The sequence below is a fragment of the Phialemonium atrogriseum genome, assembly GCF_030411735.1.
Source record: "Phialemonium atrogriseum strain 8032-3 unplaced genomic scaffold QBC33scaffold_3, whole genome shotgun sequence".
In the NCBI taxonomy this organism is placed as follows: domain Eukaryota; kingdom Fungi; phylum Ascomycota; class Sordariomycetes; order Cephalothecales; family Cephalothecaceae; genus Phialemonium; species Phialemonium atrogriseum.
Window position 1 is genome coordinate 1,364,483 of NW_026848140.1, and position 21,189 is coordinate 1,385,671.

The window sequence follows — 21,189 nt, forward strand, 5'->3', positions numbered from 1 at the left end:
GGGGGAGGGAGAAGAAGAGAATAGGGTGGGTGGATGGATGGATGGATGGTTCTGGTGGTGATACCTAGGATGTCGGCTGGTCGGTTACCTTGTTGGAGGAATGTGGACGGACATTATGGGAATAGGGGCCATGGATTGACAGCATAATTGATTCTTAGCGTGTCCGGGAGGTGTGCTATTGACAATTTATCTGCAAGAATGCAGCATTGTTTCTGTAACATGGATCGATTTGTTAATGTCGCGATCCGAACATTTGTCGTGGTGAGGACCAATCCGAGTGCCATTAAGTTTTGTGTCTTGATGGCTAAGCAAGTAGTGTATTGTACGATCTCGGATTGTGTACTAAGCCAGCAACAACGGCTAACCATATTATAAATCCATCCAGACCACCTTCTCACTTCCTTCCCAGTGCCCAAACCAGATTAACCCATCCTGCCATGAAGGTGATGCGCCTAAAACTCCTGATGCCCACCATGGGTCTCCAGCAAAAAGGAACATCCCGCCACCCGAAATACGGTAGGAGAAGAGACCTTGGAATGACGCCCGATGATAAACCATCCTTTTGACAAGCAAAATCTCTGCTCGGTCCAAAATAAAACCTTGGAAGAACGGATAAGAACGGACCAGACGGCGGGATAAGAACGGACCAGACGGCGGGATAAGTACCACCTGAAAGGCCATGAAAAGAATAGGAGGAACAACGACGAAAGAAGCCATGCCGGGAAAGTAGTCACGGCTCCGGCATCAAATGCCTGTCACTCGGGAGGGATGCACTCATGCAGCATCACAGTCTCCTAGACCATGACGCCTTCTCCATCCTCCTCGACGTCGCCTTCATCATCGCTCCAGTCCACATCTTGGGCCGCTGCCTCGGCCCGCCTCTGCACGTCGGCAAGGCCGGAGAGCTCGGCAACGTACTCTCGTTCCTCCAATGCCTTCCTGACGAACTCCCAGCCGCCGGCCTTGTAGGCTTGCACGACGGGCGTGCTGCAGGCGCTGCATTGCGGGAACGACCTGCCGTGGATGACCATGTTCTGAAACGTGTTCAAGAACCCGCGGATCTGGTGCGGCACGATGCCTAGAGCATGGTCTGGCGGGTCGAACTCGTACGTGGGAGTAGCAGATGAGGTGGCATTACGGGGCACAGGACCGGGCGCGTGATGTTTCTTTGGATGCTGTAGGATGCTGGCAAGAAGTTCGACGAGCAGGGCTGAGGCAATTGCTGCAACTCCGGGCCGTGTGACGGTGCACTGCTGATCAAGAGTCTGATCTTTCATCGACTAGATAAGTTGTGTCAGTAAAGTGTGTCTGCGGCCTGTGGGGGATGGAGGAGAGTTTACGTCTGCTGCCACGACCACGTCATTGCAGAAATAGCATCCCAGTGTTTCCTCTGTGCCGTCATCTGGGGCTGCGCCGTGCCGCATGACAACGTACGTATCGAATCCAAGTGCAGCATTCATGACGATCTTCCCGGTTGCCTTGCCCATCACCGAGGGGAGCCAGCGTGACTCCCTCGAGTCCATGAGGAGGAAGATAGCATCGTGGCTATCAACCAGCTGCTGCAGCTTCTTGAAATCTGACTTGGCCTTCGCCTTGTCCGTGATTGGATGGCCAAGCATTGGAACCGTAATGACGTGGCCCTCGGCCTCGACACCGGGATAGATCTCCTTCAATGCTTCTGCTGCACGGAGGGCCTTGGGTTTCCCTCCGTTGAGGCAGTCCTGAAACCCGAAAAGCGGTTGCCTGACCGGGTTCGAAAACGAAACCGAGCCATAATCGACAAAGGTGATCTTCCGCACTCCCCATCCCATAAGATTTCTTGAGACGTAGCTGCCAAGAGTTCCAGCACCAAGGAGTAGGCACTTTGTGTTTTTGATGGCGTCGAGATCCAGGTTTGGCGAGATGCGCCACTTCATGAGCTTGAGGTTGAGGTCGACGGCTTGATCTGCCAAACGAGCTGGGTCCATATACTCAGACAGGTTTGCAACCCTCGCCCGGAGCTCACCATTTAGATTCCGCTCCCAGCCCGTCACTTTGGGCATCACGGTAGTCTCAATCTGATCCACGTTGCCCATAGCAAGTGGAAGTATGACACTCCGTGCTTCGTGTCTTCTCGGCTGGACGTCGCGGTAGCAGAGGATCTGGACATTTGTCAGGTGGTATCTCTGCCGGACCAGGACCAGCAAGTTTCGGAGTGGCCATGAGGGATATTCAGCGTAGTTGGAGGAGTCGACAAAGGCAACGTATCTGTCCCCTTCGGCGGTGCCTTCAAAGAAGCCAGTCTCAAAATCACGCAGGGAGCCGACTTCCCATCTATAGCCAATGTCACTGGTGGAATCCTCCAAGGGCGACTTATACCCAGTGTTTTCTCCACGGACTTTCTTGGCCAAGAAGAAGCCATGCTCCCTGCTGTCCACCATGTATCGCCAGGTGCCCAAGCGCTCGACCAAGGCTGTGCTCTCTTGTGAATCCAAGTGTGTGACTGGGCCTGTCCGTTTCCACAAGGGGTCGGAGTGCAGCGCAGGAAAGCCGAACCAGTAGGTGAACCGGTATTTCTTAAGGTCGGCGAAGGATAAGATGGTGAAGGATGAGAGGAGCGACGGGATTGAATAGATGGTTCCGTCGTTGATGGCATCCCAAATCTGTGGATCCCATTTAGCAAACTGTAGACATAGACACAGGTTAAAAGGTTGGGAGTTGACAAACCTGCTGGGCAGCATTCTTAAGCATGGCATTCTTGTCTGTGTTCTTGAAGTCCTCGAGGGTATTCACGTTCTTGATCATGCCTTCGGCACGACAGAGCCCCAATGGCACACTGCTCATACAGTTAGACTCAGGAGCAACTAGGAGGCTTTTGCGGATGACACAATCTCTATACTTACTGGTTGCTGGTTAGTGAATTACCGAGGATCTGCATTTTCGTGCTTGAAGCTGGATCAGCATGTACCCTCGGCTCGTACAAGCCCAGGACCGGACGGGTAGAGTCATTGAGCTTGTCATGGTCAAGCTTGGAGGAGAAAAGAGCCGAGTAGAATGGGAGTTCAATCTCCGATATGAAGGTTGCAAATCTGAGATCCATGATGAGAATGTCGCTGCCGTTGATTTTCAGTGTCTTGGCAGGTTGTCACTATTGTTCGCCGTCCTTTGGGGATTCAAAAGGCGGCGGTGGCCTTTGTTTGGGAGAAGTGCAAGGTAAGTCGTTGGAGGTGACCACAGCCTTGGTAGGCACCGAACTCTTGGAGTGCCTCGGCCGATACCTAGTTGTAGCTGTATGTGGGACAGAGGAAGTGAGAGGGAGTGTTGAATGGTTCCAAGGTGAAGCGCCGATGACGAAGATGTCACGGTTAAACGGTTGATATGATTAAGGATAAGGATGCTGCAGCAAAAGCCAGAGAAATGAAGCGAAGTTCAAGTGTTGGTCAGCTGCTCTGTGCCATCGCGGAGTTCATCATTGAGTCGAGTCACACAAGTCAGATGAGGTGTATGTAGTTCAAGACTGGCGATTACGAGCAATCACCGGACCAGGAGCTCCCACAGGTTGGGGGAGCTTCCATTACCCCTCCAGCCCTCGTACCTCCCTCCCCACAGCATCATCACCTACCCCGCCACGTGCCTGCCTAGCTGAGTGCTCCCCAACCTCCACCGGGTAAACTTCGGGGCGCTCCTCTCTGGGAGATCACCTCAATTCACCAGCTAACGCCACAGCCTCTGCTATAACGCGTAGCGCGTCTGCCAAAAACGACATCCTTCTAACCTTGAGGCTACTCCATTCAGCCATTTCGGGTTCCTCACTTCCAACCTGCCAGGCAGGTGGGAAAGCGTGACAAAGACGCTGGAAACACCTCAAGGGACCTGAAAACCCACCAAAATGTTCATTGGCATCTGTGGAAGTAAACATTCCTTACCCCTATTTATCCGACATCTCGTGACTTACATATCTTGAAAGGCAAATGCGCGGGCAAGAGCACCGTTGCCCAGTACCTGGTAGAGCACCATGAATTCAAACGTCTCTGCATTTCCTCAGGTTTGGAGCCGAATGGACAATCGACCACGTCCAGCCTCGAGGAGGCACAACCTAGTCACATGACTCCATCATTGGGGAGCAAGCAACTACCTCTCCGTCTGGCCCAGCAAGCACTCAGCTTCCCTACGGCAGAAGCCCTTCTTGACTTTGTGACCAAGCACTGGCGGGAGCGATGGATAACAACCGACATTCCCGACCAAGATGCCCTCGACATGTTCAGCAGGCGCCCATTCTTCCTGCTCATCAGCGTGGATGCCCCGCTAGCCGTCCGGTGGCGGCGTTTCCAGCAGCGAGACCAAAGACAGTCCCATGCGCAGAGCAACGGGACTGAATCTTCCCCGGAGCCCCTGCAAGGAGGGAAAGCAAAGGGGACCGTCGCCTCCCTCGATGCCTTCGTCCTGTACTCGGACGATCACCTATACGACGCGAGGACGGGCCACCTTTCAGTCATGTCGCGGGCGACGGTGCGGCTGCTCAACACGTCGTCCGACCTCGCCCACCTCTACGCCACCCTGGGCAAGGTCGACCTCCTGAACGAGGACCGGCTGCGGCCCGGCTGGGACACGTACTTCATGGCGCTCGCGTCGCTCGCCGCGCAGCGGTCCAACTGCATGAAGCGCCGGGTCGGGTGCGTCCTGGTGCGCGAGAAGCGCGTCATCAGCACGGGCTACAACGGGACCCCGCGCGGCCTGCGCAACTGCGGCGAGGGCGGCTGCGGGCGCTGCAACGATGGCCAGGGCTCGGGACACGGCCTGGCCACCTGCCTGTGCATCCACGCCGAGGAGAACGCGCTTCTGGAGGCGGGCAGGGAGAGAATCCGCGAGGGCGCAATATTGTACTGCGATACGTGTCCCTGTTTGACCTGTAGCATCAAGATCACCCAAGTAGGCATTAGCGAGGTTGTCTTCAGTCAAGGATACAGCATGGATGGAGACACCGCAGCAGTATTTCGAGAGGCGGGTGTCAAGTTACGCCAGTTCGTACCAGTATGTCGCCCCATCAATCTCATCGTTGGTATCAATTCCCCCTCCTACGTTCAACTTTGCTAACCACCAACTCCTTCTAGCCAGCCAATGGGCTCATCCACTTAGAACAGACAAAACTATACCCGTAGCTAGATAATAAACACAATAATCCGCCCTGCCATGATATCCAATGATCAAGAGCACGGAAAGGGGCATAGAAATAGCATAGAAAGCCATTTGTCCTTTGGAAATCCTGGGTAGATTCGAATCTGGGCGTGTCGCGTTCAAGGGTTGGGTTCGTGGGGCCGATATTGTCTCAATGGTGCTCCCCTGAGGTCAACAACATGTCGTTCCGTTCACCATCCTCACCGTTCGTTCATATACCGTCCTCATTACCTTCCACCACCCTCCCTCCACGCCGGCCCCGCACCAAACACACCTATCGTCCCTCACGTGTATCGCCCCCAGAAAATACACGCACGACGATAGGCTCCAGCCATTCTCCTAATCCAACACCGCTGGATCACAAAACAACTGACAAGACAGACAGAAAGACAAACAGATAGACACGTTCACGAAGGCACCACGAGTCAGCACAACACGAAACTACAGGTATCAGTAGTATTAGGACGGTCTTGATGTACAAGAGATATACTGTCGGGTCCTCCTCCGATCAGAGACTCACACACACATCTCATGGTAGGCCTCCCATCTTTCCAAACAGCCCACAACGCAGCGGCAAGGGTGATCTGATATCGAGGGGACGAGCGAGATACTGGCCTCTCCACTCCCCTTGAGATGATGCCATGCAAGAACACACAAAAATAAACAGGCAGAAAGAGAACGGCGTAGAAGAATCGGCGGAGGACGGTTGGCGACCGTGCTGGGGAAATGGTCATTGTCGACGAAGGTCCGTCCGGTCCGGTCCGACACGCGCCACGCAACCAGCTCTACAACCCTTCACTCGGCGTGCCGCCATCAGCCCCCTATCCATCCATCCATCCATCCATCAATCCGCAACCGGGCCCGCGACCTACCACCCCAACCCGGGATTCACCCTTCCTTGACCCTGGGGTCCCCCTCATCCCCCTACCACCACCACCATCACCCCGCCCCCCGCCAAAACCACTTAATCAAGACTAGTTCGTCTGTTTTGCCGCCTTGCGCGCGAGCATCTTCTTGTGGATGAACAGGGCCGACAGGCCGATGACGACGACGCCGATGATGCAGAAGACGACGACCACGCCGGCCTCTCTTTGCGCCCAGTTCTTGCGCTTGACGAGGTGGGAGACCGACTCGGAGAGGTAGAGTGCCTTGTTGACGGCGGGCATTTTGGCGGTTGTTTTGTTGTTGTTTTTGGGGCTAGAGCCGCGAAGAAAAAAAGTTAATCAACTGGCTATGAGGGATAAAGATGATGGGGTCCGCGATAGCGAAGAGGTATTCGAAAATAACTCGACGAGGTTGCGCAAGTCTGAGTGCGGAGGGGGGTGTGGCAAAGCCGCATCCACAATGGTTTGGGGTGGTGTTTCCTTGGTTGCGCCGGGGTCGAAACCTTGGCAAACATCACGACCGGGGAAGCCGCCCCCAAGTCTGAATTGCGGGTTGCCGCTGACAGGCTGACAGCGGTCGCAGAGGGGAGAATTGGCTTTCCAACACCGATTGAAGGGCAATTGACCAGGGCGAGGGAGTTTTAAAGGACTAAGAGGCTGAAATTACCTTTGTGGAAGCTCTAATCCAAAGTTAACCTCTTGGGATGATTGGCAGCTCGGATGGCGCGTGCTAGCCCGGCTGACGTCGTTTATTGATCCTGGATCGGGAGGAGCTGCGAACAACACGCGAGATACGCGAGGCAGAAGGTCAGAGGGCGGACGAGATCAATTGGCCGGGAAGACGGATATCGAATCGTTCGAGGGTTGTTGTGGAAGGGAAAGAAGAGGAGTCTGAAAACGGAGTGCGCCGGAAGTCGAGGAAACAAATAGCAATTGGTTGCTTGCAGAAACAGAAAAAAGCTTGTCCGGAAGCCGGCAGGGATCGGCTCCAGTGCGCGAATTTCAACTGATGGCTTTCTGGGGGCATGGACAGAGAGGCAAGGATGTCACTGTGGGGATCCTTGGTTGAATGGCGTTGGATGGGACGGCAACTGGGGGAACGGATTGGCTACTTTGGCTAGTCCGCGGCACTGGCTTGAAGGGGAGATGAGATCTAAGTCCTGTGAACCAGCTCGGCTTCGAGCTCGACTCTTCTTATCTACGGCGTGGATAGCCACTCAAAATACACCTATGTACTACGCACGTCAACGCTGTCAGAGAAGGGGAATTGATTCAATTGATGACGAGTTGGATCCGCCGGAAGGCGAGAAAAAAAATGAAAAAAGGATGCCACGGATAAGGTACCTAGGTGCGTTGTTTTCGGATTTACAGGCTTCAAGAAAAACGATCGCCACCGTGCGAAGCCGACAAAGTCGCAGGGATTCCAGTCGCGCCATGGCCGCCCATGGATGGTGGGGGCTCGAGCACAGAACCGATGGACTTGCCGAGCAGAACCCGCGCAAGGTCGTTTTTTCTCATGCTGGCCTACCATTACGTAGCTGTGGCTTGAGTCCCGTGACAAGTCTGAGGAGATCTCGACAGTGGAGCCACTTGACTCGCGGTCGCTCGCGGTCGCCGGTCGGTGAGGGCAAGAATGGAAGCCCCACCTTTTTTTTTCACCTCGACTTTTTATATTTCCCCGTCACTGTCACCGTCTGCGCATCTTATTGGTGAGGCACAAAGCCCCGAGGCCGCTGACTGTAGGTATTGCAACTATGCGTAACATAGAGATATACCTATACAAGAGGTGTTCGGGAATCGCGAAAGTGCGCGGCGGTCAGTTTAAGAATCTGGTGACTACCACCTGCAGCATCAATCTATATAAACGCCATTCCTACCGTATTCTAACACGTACGACCATACCCAGTGGAGAACTCGGGATCCCGTCCGCTCTCCCATAGATAAGCCACTGAGGGCCGGATCAGTAGTTGGGTCGGTGACGACCAGCGAATCCCCGGTGTTGTACGTTTTTTTTTTTTTAGACGGGGAGGGGTTTTATTTTAGGATATTCTTTGCCCCTTATTCTCCTATACTCTTTTTCTACTCCAAAATACATCCATCTCTCCCATGTTTGTATAAAAAGGCAGGTTTCTTTTCTTTGATATTTTAGTTGTGGTCTGCCCTGCAATTTCCAGTGTCCTTGGAAATGACGCTGGTGAGATTCAATGCGAGCTGTGTGCCAAGATAACGCAGGCGTAGCTAGCCATGCTTGTATATGTCACTCTTAATACGTAAGGTATATAGGTAGGTATGTAAGACGCTGTGGCTAGAATATCCTCACTGCAACCTCCCAGCACAGTGTAAAGCTGACTTGTAATAGGGGCTGCTTTTACTCGCGAATGTAATAGACAATGTGTAAGGAAAGCAGTCATGCAAATGCATCCTCGCCCGGGAACGCCTTATGTATATATCCCAGGTCTAGCAGGTGATGGGTTCCGGCCCTGGAGCCGCGTACGGGAGGCCGTCATTGTCCGGAGCGCCCAACTTGCCGTAGATGCTTACCAGGATGCCAGGGTCGTTCGCCTGGTATGCGCCCGGGAAGGTGACGGTTGACGATGGCGTAAAGGTCCCCGAGCCGGAGACGTTGATCTGAGCACACGACTGGTAGAACTGGGCGGCTCCTTGGCTCTTTGCCGAATGCAGGGCCAGGATCTCCACGCGCAGGAGGTAATGCCCAGGAGCGATACACTCGGGCAGGGTGAGGTAGGTCCATCCGTTGTTGGCGATCATGTTGTCGACACCCCACAGGAGGCTGGTAGTGTCGAAGGTGTCCTCCCAAATTTTGAACCACTGCAGTCCACTGAGCGAGGCCGAGGCGGCGTTGTCCACCTTTGCAAGGTAGGCCATGACGGGGCCCTTGTGGGACTTTGCGATCGGGTTGTCCGGGTCGTTGGCAAACTGTGCACCACCGATGATATGCTGCCACCATGAACCGATCTTGTCACCGGGCGCGACATTGATGATCTCCTGTGAAGTAGAACCCGGCTGGCCGCATGCCATGTTCTGGCTGTTGACATCCTGCACTGGGTTGTTGTTGTTTGGTGCTCGGAGGGCAACCAGAGAGCCGCTCTCCTGGCCGTTGACGGACAGTTTCTGCGCGTATTTCGTTAGCCTCTCTGCGTCCCCAGGACTACGACCAATTAGGCGGTGTCGTTTTACCTGGAAGATGCAGTGTGCCTCTACAGCGAGGCTGTATGCCAAGACCGAAACCAGGGACAGCTTCATGACTCTTTTCTTTTAACGGCGGATGGTGGATGGCGATGAACTAGGTTGACGAGTCCGACAGAGAGGTTGTGAGAACACGAGCGGAGCCCTATATATACCTATTCACCGGGTTCAACAGACACAGCGACCATCAATTCACGGGTCATGACAACGACACCCCCCAAAGTCCCGCACAAATCAATGACGGGCTAGATATTGCACGAGCTTCCATCCTTGCTTCGACAGAAGGGCCGTTGGCAAAGCGCCCACGAATGAGTGCGATGCCGACGAGTGGCTTGCAGGCTCGGCAATCTGATATGGCAGTGCCCAGCTTTCCTAGACTCGTCCGTTGTTGTTTAGATTGTCTCCGGATACTGCCGCTCCAGTACCGGGGCTCCATTCTGGTCAGCCTTCCATTTTGGGACTCCATCTTCCCCGCGTGCCGAAGGGCAGTGGCATGTAAATGAATTGGACTTCGAATAAACCAAGGCGGAACCATTCCCTTGTAAGCCGATTTGAAATGGTCATTTTCAGGAACTGGGCAATATCCCAGAGAACATGGTAATATAATCACGTCGATCGATTCCTGGTTCTCGTCTGACGCGACACCCAAGCGTAACCATGACCATGGCCATGACTTCAGAAGCGCCAGGTATCTGCGGTCGCGATATGGATGACATAATGAAGGAACGGGCTGTTATGAATAGAGAGAGCCAAGCGACGGCCGAAATATAAGGGAGGTATTAATGCCTTGCATGAATAAAACCCTCCAGTTCGCATTTCCCGCCATTGGCGCGCATTGTTGACTGTCAATGAAGCATTGAGTGAGAGGATTGAAGTATATTGTAGACAGAACTACAATACTCTGAGACTACCACGGTAGAGATGGAAGCGTCTCTCCCCGGCGACGATGGTTAGTGGGCTATTGAAAACTGAACCGTCGCTCCGCCTCACCTGAACCCAGAACGAGAGCAATGTTTTGTATGAATCTTAGTCGCCGCGTCCAAGAGAAGTAATAACGTCGGCACTTTAACGATCAAGCTGGGCAAGAAGCGCCGGCAGTTGAATGGGTAAGTTGAATTCGTCAACTTACCCTTCACCATTGACAGGTTTGGACTTCAGTCGAGAGAGGGTCAGCCAGGAGGTAGGTGGAATGGAATAGAGGGCCGCGCTCGGTTAAATGAATTAACCGATCCGGCCTGTCAGCCAATCATTGAATCGGATTTGTCAAGCAGCTCGAACTTCGAGACAACTTCGAACTCTCTAAACGGCGACGCTTTCTATTTACACAGCAATTGCCCTCCACATCCGCAGACATGGCGAGCAAACTGTGCCCCCTTTTCTTTCGGACGGCAGTTCGGTCAGGATGCCGGGTGTCGAGGCCCCAAATCAGAAATTTTTCGCTCACGGCGAGGAGACCGAGCGAGACCCTCAGCGTGGTATGTTCATCCCCTCGGCTCCGATTTCCCATTGTCCCGGAGCTTGATGCGCTCCCCGATCGGAGGGCTACAGCTCCTCTTCCTCAATCTCTACTATGCGCTGCCTGTTTTCATTGATACGCCAAATTGAGATGCAATGAGCTAACCTTCGCACTCGACGGACACCTAGCACCGCAACACACCAGACAACAACCCGGACCTTCCGTTCAAGTTCACGGCGCAGAATGAAACTATCATCGCCGAGATTCTCAAGCGCTATCCGCCACAGTACAAGAAGGCGGCCGTCATGCCCCTGCTGGACCTGGGCCAGCGGCAACACGGCTTCACCAGCATCAGCGTCATGAACGAGGTGGCGCGCCTCCTCGAGATGCCCCCCATGCGGGTCTACGAGGTCGCCTCCTTCTACACCATGTACAACCGGACGCCCGTGGGCAAGTTCTTTGTGCAGGCATGCACTACGGTACGTTCCCCTCCTTTGCCTTGGACGCCACCTGTTTCCGATGTCGTTTTTTACCTCAACTGTGAGGCGAGACGAGAGAGGCATTGACTAACGAATATGGCCCCTTCAGACCCCCTGCCAGCTGGGCGGCTGTGGCAGCGATGTCATTGTCAAGGCCATCACGGAGCATCTGGGCATCAAGGGCGGCGAGACGACGGCGGACGGCCTATTCAGCTTCCTCGAGGTCGAGTGCCTGGGCGCGTGCGTCAACGCGCCCATGATCCAGATCAACGACGACTACTACGAGGACCTGACCCCCGAGACAGTCAAGTCCCTCCTCACCGCCCTCAAGGAGAGCGCCTCCGCCGTCGGCAAGGCCGTAAAGGTACCGGCCCCAGGCCCCCTGAGCGGGAGGCAGACGTGCGAGAACAGCAAGGGCCAAACGAACTTGACGAGCGAGCCGTGGGGGGCCGATACCACGAGGGCGGACCTGTAGAGTATGGACTTCTTATCCTGCCTACTTCAAACCATGTGAATGGTCGACTGGGGAGTTGGGAGAGGATATCATGGAGTGGAGGGGATTGTATATAGAATTGTACTGTCACACAGAAGACAAAAAAACTGAACGTGCTAGACAAACTGGACTGTTGTTACCCAGTCTTGTGGCTTCCATATCTCGTGACTATCTCATCAAAGGTCCCACGTGTTATTCTTTCGCAAATCCAACCGCATGATCCATTTTATACTACATTAACCCTTCTATTCAGCCCAACCGGAGAATCCACCCATCTCCCAACCTCCTCCCCGCACCATCCACCCCGCCCCAGACGACAATCGCGCCCTCCTCCAGCTCCCCCATCTGCCCACTAGCAACCCACCCCCTCGGCCCGGGGCCTCCAACCGAATCATCATCCTCGTCGTCGAAAGGCCCCATCTCGACCCTCGTCCACCCGCCCTCGCCGCTCCCGCGGCCCACGGCCTGCATCAAGGCGTCGCGCACGCTCGCCGCCGACATGCCTTGCGGCGGCGCCTGGAACACCCACACGTCGTCCCAGAACCGGGGCCCCCCACCTTCCCGGGGCTCCTCCTCCTCGGCGGCGCCGGCTTCGCTCTCGCGCTCCCCGAGCCCCAGAAGCAGGTACTCCCTCCCGCCGCCGACATTGAGCGCCTCGAGGGCCGCCCCGCCCCGAGGACCGGGCCACGCGCCCCGCGGAGCCGGCGCCGGCCGCGCAAGCGGCGCAGCCGCCTGTCCCCGGCCAGATTGTCCTGCTCCATCATCATCATTATCGTCGTCGTCGCCGTCGTCTCCACCGTCAGCCCGCGCCAGCGTGCGCCACGGCCCGCGGGCGGACAGCCCCACCTCGCGGGCGGGCGTGCGCTGGTCGTTCATGGTCTCGACGGCGAGGTCCAGCACGTCCAGGCGGCCGCTCGCGGCGGCAGGGCCGAGCCCGAGCCCCCCGAAGCGGTACAGGCGGCTCTTGCTGATGCACAGCGACGAGCCGCGGCGGGGGCCGCCCGGGGCCGGGGGCAGTTCCTTCCAGATGCGCGTCCGGACGTCGAAGGCCCAGGTGTCGGATGTGAGGGCGCCTGAGGCCAGGGACTGCGTTGGTGGGATGGGGGTTGTCAGCAGGGGCTTTTTGTGAAACGAGGGGTTGGGATAGGATACTCACCCCGCCGTGGATGATAAGGGTGCCGAAGCCGTCGGCGTCGGCGTCGGTGGCCTGCGCGGCCACGTTGCCCACGATGGGCCGCTGCGGCGTGCCCACCTTGTCCGAGTCGCCCTTGGCCCACTCCCTCCAGCTCCCGCCGCCTTGGCGCTGGCCGGTGGTGGCGCCGCCAAAGTCGGAGGGCTTGTCTGTCGCGACGGCCGCGTGCCCGCTGCGCGGGGCGGGATAGGTCGGGCGCGGTCCGCCCGCCTCGTTGCCGGAGGGGACGATGTTCGGGTCGGCGGGCGGCGCCGGGTCGAGGTGGGACCAGAGATGGGTCTTGGTGTCAAAGGCCCAGACGCGCCCGCGCTCGTCGAGCGGTCCCTTTTCCGCGACGCCGCGGCCGCCGAAGAGGAAGATGCGGTTGCCGATCACGGCAGTGGCGTGACCGACTCGCGGGGCCGGCACGGCACCTGGGGTGGGCGTCTTGGTGGGGCCTTTGCCGATGCCAGCCTCTGGTGTGGAGCCCAGGGGCACATCGTCGAGGTCGTTCCCGGCAGTCCCGGGTGTCGGTTCTCCTTCTCCGACAGTGGGCTTCGGCTCTGGGGTTGAAGCCTTAGCTTTGATGGCATAGTAGTCGGCCGGGGCACTGCTGAAGGGCAGAGTCACGGCGTGCATGTCATTGTCGGTGGGTTGGCGCTGGGTGCCTTCGCCGCCGAAGATATATGCGGTGCCGGCTACAATATCAAGAGAGTGGGAGGACCGCGGTAGTGGGGGAACAGAGATGCGCTCCCAGGTTCCCTTCATGGTGCTTGTGTATTGCGACTTGATCGACGATACAGAGGGGAGCGACTGAGGTATGGAGTTGAAGAGGTCGGTTGTTCGACGCTTGAGAGTAGCAAAAGAATCCATCTCTGGAACTTGTATGTGGGCAGAAATGACGATTAAGTGTGGATTCAGGTTAGGTGGTAAGAGTTGTCCTGATGATGGTTTGTTTGCTGGGCTGAGGCAATGACGGAATGACGTCGTTGGCAGATCTGTCTTGGCAAGGACCGCCGATCACTGTTGCTGCCGTATCTCATGAAAGGACGAAACCCAATCTATTCTGACCAGATACAGGCAAGTAGTCACAGTCTCTCGGTCAAAGATCCCTAAAAGATTGATACTTATTAGGTCGTCAATCAGAGAAGAAGCGTTAGGTGGTTCGTTCCATGCTACTCCTGGTTTCATCCCGTCGTCATCCCTGGTACCTAGCAACGAAGAAAGTTGCGGGGTAGGGCGGACAGAGCTATGGTGGGGACCTCCCCTAAGCCCTCTTACAAGCGCTGCCAAACGGCCCTAAAGCATTGATTGGTATTCTTCGCTAAGCAAATCGGTTATCGATCTCTATCTCAAAGCTTGACCTCACCTTTCCCTCTTCAGCATGCCCCATAACTCCATCAGTAACGAATTGGCCGGTGCGTCTGGCTCCGGCACTGGTTGGAGAGGCCTGACCATGACCATCAGGGCAGCAATAATATCGTCACCTCACTAATACCAAAGGCCTGGCCAGCTGCATGCAGAGACGCGAGATCGTAGCCCCCCTGCATCAGATTACGTTCTGCCGTATATCGCAGCCACCCCTATCTATCCCTTTTCTTTTTCTCCTCCCCCATTCCGCCGCCCCTACATGGTTGACCGCTTTGCGCTTCTCCTCTCCCGAACCCTTCACCCTTTAGGGGCGGCATCTGTCCCAATCCTGAGCCAAAATTGGTTCCCTGCGCAGACCTGCAGGTTGTCGTCCCACCACTATCCCAGTCAGTGCAACATCTAGATGACAGGGGGCGCCTTGGTTCTGGAAATCTGGCTGGAAATGGTGGGTGTACAACACATACATACATGTACACTATACACGGGTGCTCTCGCGGGTCCAGACCATTCCACGACCCTGGGAAACTCACCTTGGGCTGGGCCGTCGGACGATACGCATAGGGCTGGAACATCACATCGCCATGCTTAACGGGCCTAGTGTGAAACCAGGAAGGGGGAAGCTGGAGCGGAACGCGGAGGCCCCCGGTATACGATTAGGTCTAGGAGTCTTCAAGGTAAGTACCTACCTAGGTAACCGGGCACTTGGTAGGCCAGCCATGGCCAGACCCGCCCAGGCTACGGAGGATTTTGCCTTGTCGAGCCACTGTGGCTTTTCTCGACCATGAACTCGCCTGTGGCGTCGCTGGCTTTTTTCGATAGCTCGACGAACGGGAGGGGGGGGAAGTGCCTCGGGGATGCGCCTCGACGGCAGATTCCGCCTCGGCCAGGGGAGTCGAGGTGCCAAGGCGGAGTCGAGGCTTGGATGATATAGATTAGGAACTGATTGGCGGTAAATTCGAGTTTTTATTTGCTGCTCCGACTCCTCTGTTAAGTCTACTGTCAAGATGTCCGCAAAGGGAGCCGGTGTGGCAGCTGTCCGGCCGTATTTTAGATTGTGGCTGACATGGATGGTGGGCTGCTGACCCGACTGGAATTATGTAGCATAGGACTATTGCGGCTTTGGGTGACCGGGGACTTGTGACTCCAAGTCGTGAGAGGAGAGAGAATGGGAAACCAATTCTGTCGGTGTCCACCTTTAAACCCCTGGAGGGTTGACTTATGGCGGCCCAACACTGGGTCGCCCGAGAGTCTGGTGAGTGTGAAGAGTGCCGAGCCAGAGATCTGTTTCTCTGCACTTTTTAGAGATTGCCGCCCCTATCCCAGATATCCGGAGGAAGCAGAGCCAGTTCGTGTAAATACCAAAACATCATATTTTCGTGTAAGAGATTAACCAAGTCTATGGTATCCTCCGTCTATACAAGTAACAGTTCTTGTCATGGTATCATTTTGAACATGGTAGCCAGATGTCCCCCGATATAACGCTTTTGAAACTTGTTGCTGAAGTCCATCACAAAGACCAACCAAGTAAACGACACGAGATTCGCCAAACCCAGACGTATATCCAGCTAGTTAGGAAAGGTTGGGGGAACCAAAAATAAAAATAACAAAATAACATGAACATTATGAACACCCAATTTCGCGTCAAGATGCAAGTAAACATGCCCCTGAAGATCTCAAAGCCGGCTTGAGTGACAAGGAGAGTCAGGAAAAGGAAGAAGTGCCATCACTCATCATACTCCTCCCCCTCGGCGTCCTCATCCGGGTTCCACCGATGGTCAACCACGATCTCGCCCCTCACCTCCTCCTCCTCCTCCTCCTCCTGCTCCTCCTCCTCCTCCTGCTCCTCCTCCTCCTGCTCCTCCTCCTCCTCGTAACCAACATCCACAGCGCCGCTCGCCTCAGATCTAGCCTCAGAATCCACATCGGGGCCGCCCACCCGCAGGCCATTCAGCACCCACGCGCCGTGGACGCGCCTGACGATGTCGACGCCCGGCGCGGCGGCCCACTCGAGGAGGGTGGGGTCCCCGGGGCCGCCGAACGTGACGGCCGGCTCCGCGCCCTGCGCGGCCTTGTCGAGGTGCAGGGCGACGTGCTCCATGCGCTCGTCCCACGCGCCCGCGCCCTGGAACTGCGTGCCGCACTGCGCGACGGGGCACGCCATGTGCTGCGGCAGGTCGCAGCGCTGCCTGCACGAGTCCCGCTGCCGCTCATGCTCGCTCTTCTCCAGGAGCCGCTTGCTCTCGTTGTTGTTGTTCGCCGTCCGCTTGTGCCCTTGCCTGCCCGGCTTCTCGTCCTGGGGGGGCTGGTGCATGCGCCGGATGTGCGACGTGAACAGGTCCTTGCGGTTGAAGACGAGCTTCGGCAGGGTGCCCAGGTTGGACGGGCCCTCCGACGCGGGGCCGCGGGGCCGGCGTCTCGTGCCTGGCGCTGCGCCGTCCGCGCCGCCCCGGGCTGCCACACCGCACTGGCCTTCCGTGCAGACCCAGTAGTGGAGGAGGATGTGTTTGGTCATCACATGGCGCTTCCACTCGTTCTTGTTGGGGAAGGTCAGGGGGCAGCCGGCGAAATGGAAGACGCAGGTGAACGGCCGGGTGTGGCTCTTCTTGATGTGGCTCTTTAGGCTGCTCGCGTCCTTGAAGGATGCCTGGTCGCAATTGGGACAGGGAAATGAGGGTTTCGCCGCCCGGGGACGAGAAGCTGCTATTGCCGACGACTGCGCGCCGCCGCTAAGCACCTTGGGTTTCTTATTCGGGTTCTTCTTTGTTGAGCGTCCACCAGACGGTTGCTTGGGTCGGGTCTTCCGGGATCCTGCACTGACAATGGACTTCTTTCCTGGGACGTAGTCGTCGTCGTCGTCGGAGTCTATCTTCCTCTTGGTATGTGCCTCTCCCACCGCTCCGTCGGATGCGTCATCACCTTCGTCCTCGTCCTGGCCCTCGTCCTCGCAGACGCCTCGGGACTGCGGTGGCGGATACTGGGCCGCTTTGGCCTCGTCCTCCACGGCGGGAGAGAGCTCTTCGGGGCCCAAGAATGCCTTGGCCTGGACGGCCATGATTGGGCTCGGCATGGAATAGCTGTCGGTGCCAAAGGCTGATTCGGAGGTCAGGTTGAAGTCCATGCTGGACCCCTCAGGTTCACAATAGCCCAGCTGCTGGCTGGGATCGACTTCAACTGGGTTGACGCAGGCGCCATCATTCGACACTGGTCCCATGCCGAAGAAGTGGATAGGGCTGGTGGTGTCCTGCCACTGGTCAAGTGATGTCGAGTGAAAGAAGGACGGCGAAAGTACGGCGGTGTCAGGGGGTGTAGGACAGTTATCGAGGTAGGATTCCGTGTCTGCGGCAGGACTGAGTGCGCTGTTAGTCCCATTCCAAGGGTCGATCGAGGAGGAGGGACTGGCGAAACGGGCGTGGACTGGCGGCGGCACGGGCTGTATTCCGCCTACTCGCCGGGCGTGTCTCTGCGCTGGTGTTGTGTTGATGGAAGCGTCGGCGTTGAAGAGGAACCTATGCTGGTCATCATTCAGATATCGCTTGACTTGCTGGTCGGGATCCCCCTGAAGATTGACGAAGCCAGGGAAGGTCTGATGGTCCGTACGCATGTAAGACGTGTTGGAATCGCCGAGCTCGTCATCGGTTTGACTAGGAGAGTACGACTGGAAGGTTCTGCTCTCCAGGTGTTGCAGTCCCACAAAGAGATTGTGTTGGGTGTCCATGATATGGAAAGGTTCAATGGCTTGGGGCAAGATGAGGCTGTTTAGGTCACGGCTTTGGAAAGGGGGGGGGAGCCCTGGGCAGGCTCTCGAGCGTGGCAGTGCTTCTATGGACTTCTCCTTGGAAGGTGGCCGTCCTCGGGCGCACTGAGGCTACGGAGTTTCCGATTCAGCCTAGCGAAGGTCGTGGGCTAAACGTATAGTCTTTCTTGCTCTGAAGTGAGCTCAGCAGAGCATAGAGCTTAGGGATAGTTAGGGGATGAAGGCTTGATGACGGCTTGGGGAGGAAAACAAGGCTCCGGGTGTGAAGGTAGGTGCATATATATGAAGAAACCACAGCGGGTCGAAAACCGTGTGTTAAAGAGAGGGTAGGGAGAGAATGACAGCCAAACTTGGAGTTATAGTAGTGGCGGAGTAGGAAGGGAGATTGGGCAGGACTACATGGAAATTGGCGAAGGGGGGAGTTTGCGTGTGCCAATTTTCGGCCTCACAACCACGTCTTCTTTCTGAGGAGGCCCTCCTCCAAAACCCGCAGAGCCGCATCGCTTTCCAATGTGTCAGCCAGCGGCCTCGATTCCCAACACACACGAGCAAGTATACTCCCTGGCGCCAAGGGCTGAGCCCACCCTGGTATTGTGCATGGCAAGGATCCAGGATGGTCCTATCGTTTCGTGCGCCGGCTAGGTCTATCAAGAACCGGAAAGTGATGTTGGTTTCGAGGAACCTGTAAGTGCTTGACCTCCGGGGCAGGTACTCGTTCACCGGGGAAAAAAACCATTCCCTTGACTGGGCAAGTACCTAGTGTGCGGCACGACGCCGCAACTGCGCCTCGCACAGGTTGAAGGGACTTCTTCTTTGGTGCCTGGATACCTACCTAGGTACCTATCTACCTGGTAGACACCCTAGGCTCTTGGCACTGCTGGCGTAGGTACAGTGTACAGTGTACAGAGACCTCCGCGGAGTGGCGACAGCCAACAATATTGACCTGTCACCTGTCACAAAAAATAAATGAGGTAAAAAGGACCTGGGTGCCTTGCCACTACCCTCCTTTGGGACGGAGATGTGGTGTAGTGTAATCCGTCTGGCTCAGAGTTGTGGGGCCGCGACCCAATTCCCAGGCCATCCCTGTTCGCCTACGGATTCTCACGAGGCAGCTGAATGGTGAAAGCCGAAATTAGCCCTGGTAAGTGTGTACACAGATTGAGGCTCTGCACTCACTTGGCTCATTACTGATCGATCCTGGAGCACGCGAGGAGCAACAGATTAGGGACCTGGGGACCTAGCCAGCTAGCCTAGCGCAGCAGCTGGCGAGTAGCGTAGATATCGCGCCCGCGATAATCGTACTCTGTCGTGCTCTTCCCCTCTTCTTTTCTTCATCCCTCCTTATTTGATTGCGAGTTCTTCAGTATCCGTAGGTATATTTCCTTGAATATTTTTTTTATCTAGCACCATCCACTCTACAGCCCCACCGGCCGCTAGGGTTCGGATCGGCCCTGTGGCCCATGCGTAGGCGGGGTAGGTATTAGTGGGGTATTTCGCCCGACTACAATGGAGGGACTATGATACCGACGAATCAGATAACTGCAGTGTCGTAATGCAGTAGGTTGCCAGTTCAGATGTATACTTGTATGCAGATAGGTCACTCATGCTGCTGCACGTACCTAACTACCTACCTCTACTGTGGTATGGATGGATGTATGTACAGTATGGAGTAGGTGCATTTCTCCATCGTTTCGGCATTCCACTTCCGCCATCCTGGTCATGGCCTATAATAGTCCTAGATTATATGCGTAGGATAGGGATGGGGCCTGTCAGCTGAATCTGAAATGTTCTTGGCTGTCGAGCCGCCGCGGATCGCTCCTCCTCTCGTCTTGAGGGGCTGAGAAGCTATGGATCCACTCTCACCCTCCCACACCACATTCCACCCCAGCCATCTGGCCTCCACTTCCGGAAAGGGGTTAGAAGGGTTGTTAGAAGACTGTCAGATCAGAGCCAGAAATAACCTTCAAGACGCGCCTGAGTCACTAAGCGACGACACTTCTTCGCTGGCACCTTGCCCCACGTCATGTCTTCCCGCTATTGTAAGTCGTGCAACAGAGCGCCACTGTCGTGATAGGCCTGGTGTGGAGAAAATGGCTGCTTCTAGTGAACGCCATGATTCCTCGTTGAAGCCCTAGGACTCGTCTCCGCGACTCGATCTCGGTCGACTCCGCTGGTTCAGGAACGCCTCCGGGCTATAATCGCGTCACGGCGTGTAACTGGCCCTGTTTGCGGAAACGCCCTTGGCGAGGAGACTAGCCGCCGGTGCAACTCCAATACTGCGTAGACTCTTCAGATGACCATTGTCCGACCTCATCCAGTGCGACATGCAGGCTGCGAAAGGCTTTCTTTGGGGGACTCCTGGCCCCTGGATGATCAGAGAGAGACCATGCACAGATTGCCATCCAAGGGCCAAAAATGCGCTTTCAAGCCAAAGCCAGAGCCACGCAGGGCTCCGTACCTGCTTCTCCTTCACCCCGGGCCGTCAGCAACTTGCCGATCTGTAGGGTAGATCTATGTGTCAGTTAGTAATCTGAGCAACCAACCAACCACTACTGGCTCTGCGAGGGGTCTGGGACCTTCCTCTTTTCTTCGTCCCTTTCTTTTTCGACGGGAGAAACAAACCGCCTAATTCCTTTCCGTTGTCAGGGACTCCTGTGCCGCAACGAAACCTACGGGGGTGCCGGGGTTTAGCTTCCCCTAAACCACCTCAGTTGGCCGATCTGTGTTTTTCTGACCACGCAAAAGTCTTCATCACCGGGTTCCATATTAGGCATACATCCTCTGGAATACAAATGGCATGCCAGCGCGGCAGGGAGTTTTTCGGTCAGGTTAGGGGCTGGGATTGGTCGGCTTCTAGACAACACGATCTAGCGCGGTCGCCTCGCCGTGTCTGCCTACGCTTGCCTGGCGGTATCAACCTCGGCACCCTTGCATTGACCAACAACAGAGGAGGGGAACCGAGGAAGGGGTGTGTAGGGGAGTGGGCCTGCGGCGGGAAGCCGCGGCTTTCTCCGTTGACGTTCCTTGGCCAAAAACTCCAATTGCCCTCCCCCCTCCCCTCCTTTAAAAAAAAAGAAACCACCTTTGGGCTGATGCGGTGGGCCTCCTGCAGGGTCGTTCTGCCTACCGTACTATCCAGGGTGCCCGTCGTTTGGTGACGTGGAGGTCCCATTCTCCAATTACCTACACCCACTCCGTCTCGCCGTCATCTCCCCGTCAA

General features: G+C 56.1%; 7 protein-coding genes across 7 annotated transcripts; 2 read left to right on the forward strand and 5 right to left on the reverse strand.

Annotated features, from left to right (window-relative positions):
* Positions 1-616: 616 nt before the first annotated feature.
* QBC33DRAFT_465848 (uncharacterized protein) lies at positions 617-3,563 on the reverse strand. The gene is made up of 4 exons (XM_060425143.1): positions 2,883-3,563; positions 2,707-2,815; positions 1,341-2,642; positions 617-1,280 (listed from the first exon to the last, which is right to left on the reverse strand). Exons 1-4 carry the CDS (start codon positions 3,077-3,079, stop codon positions 795-797), a joined length of 2,094 nt encoding a protein of 697 aa, XP_060287409.1. The 5' UTR covers positions 3,080-3,563; the 3' UTR covers positions 617-794.
* Positions 3,564-3,661: 98 nt separating this feature from the next.
* On the forward strand, positions 3,662-5,223 carry QBC33DRAFT_527190 (putative deoxycytidylate deaminase protein). Its single transcript, XM_060426958.1, has 3 exons — positions 3,662-3,890; positions 3,947-5,010; positions 5,091-5,223. Exons 1-3 carry the CDS (start codon positions 3,869-3,871, stop codon positions 5,136-5,138), a joined length of 1,134 nt encoding a protein of 377 aa, XP_060287410.1. The 5' UTR covers positions 3,662-3,868; the 3' UTR covers positions 5,139-5,223.
* A 785-nt stretch (positions 5,224-6,008) lies between these two features.
* Positions 6,009-6,752, reverse strand: QBC33DRAFT_236160 (uncharacterized protein). Its single transcript, XM_060422875.1, has one exon. The coding sequence runs from the start codon at positions 6,318-6,320 to the stop codon at positions 6,129-6,131; it is 192 nt and encodes a 63-aa protein (XP_060287411.1). The 5' UTR covers positions 6,321-6,752; the 3' UTR covers positions 6,009-6,128.
* Positions 6,753-8,290: 1,538 nt separating this feature from the next.
* Positions 8,291-9,427, reverse strand: QBC33DRAFT_236243 (glycoside hydrolase). Its single transcript, XM_060422876.1, has 2 exons — positions 9,237-9,427; positions 8,291-9,170 (listed from the first exon to the last, which is right to left on the reverse strand). The coding sequence occupies exons 1-2, from the start codon at positions 9,300-9,302 to the stop codon at positions 8,496-8,498; spliced, it is 741 nt and encodes a 246-aa protein (XP_060287412.1). The 5' UTR covers positions 9,303-9,427; the 3' UTR covers positions 8,291-8,495.
* Positions 9,428-10,542: 1,115 nt separating this feature from the next.
* Positions 10,543-11,814, forward strand: QBC33DRAFT_527199 (thioredoxin-like [2Fe-2S] ferredoxin-domain-containing protein). Its single transcript, XM_060426959.1, has 3 exons — positions 10,543-10,720; positions 10,890-11,180; positions 11,290-11,814. The coding sequence occupies exons 1-3, from the start codon at positions 10,598-10,600 to the stop codon at positions 11,653-11,655; spliced, it is 780 nt and encodes a 259-aa protein (XP_060287413.1). The 5' UTR covers positions 10,543-10,597; the 3' UTR covers positions 11,656-11,814.
* QBC33DRAFT_527201 (uncharacterized protein) lies at positions 11,732-14,015 on the reverse strand. Its single transcript, XM_060426960.1, has 2 exons — positions 12,830-14,015; positions 11,732-12,759 (listed from the first exon to the last, which is right to left on the reverse strand). Exons 1-2 carry the CDS (start codon positions 13,715-13,717, stop codon positions 11,923-11,925), a joined length of 1,725 nt encoding a protein of 574 aa, XP_060287414.1. The 5' UTR covers positions 13,718-14,015; the 3' UTR covers positions 11,732-11,922.
* Positions 14,016-15,938: 1,923 nt separating this feature from the next.
* QBC33DRAFT_511984 (uncharacterized protein) lies at positions 15,939-17,930 on the reverse strand (the record flags this gene model as incomplete). Its single annotated transcript, XM_060425880.1, has 1 exon — positions 15,939-17,930. The coding sequence occupies one exon, from the start codon at positions 17,928-17,930 to the stop codon at positions 15,939-15,941; it is 1,992 nt and encodes a 663-aa protein (XP_060287415.1).
* Positions 17,931-21,189: the final 3,259 nt, after the last annotated feature.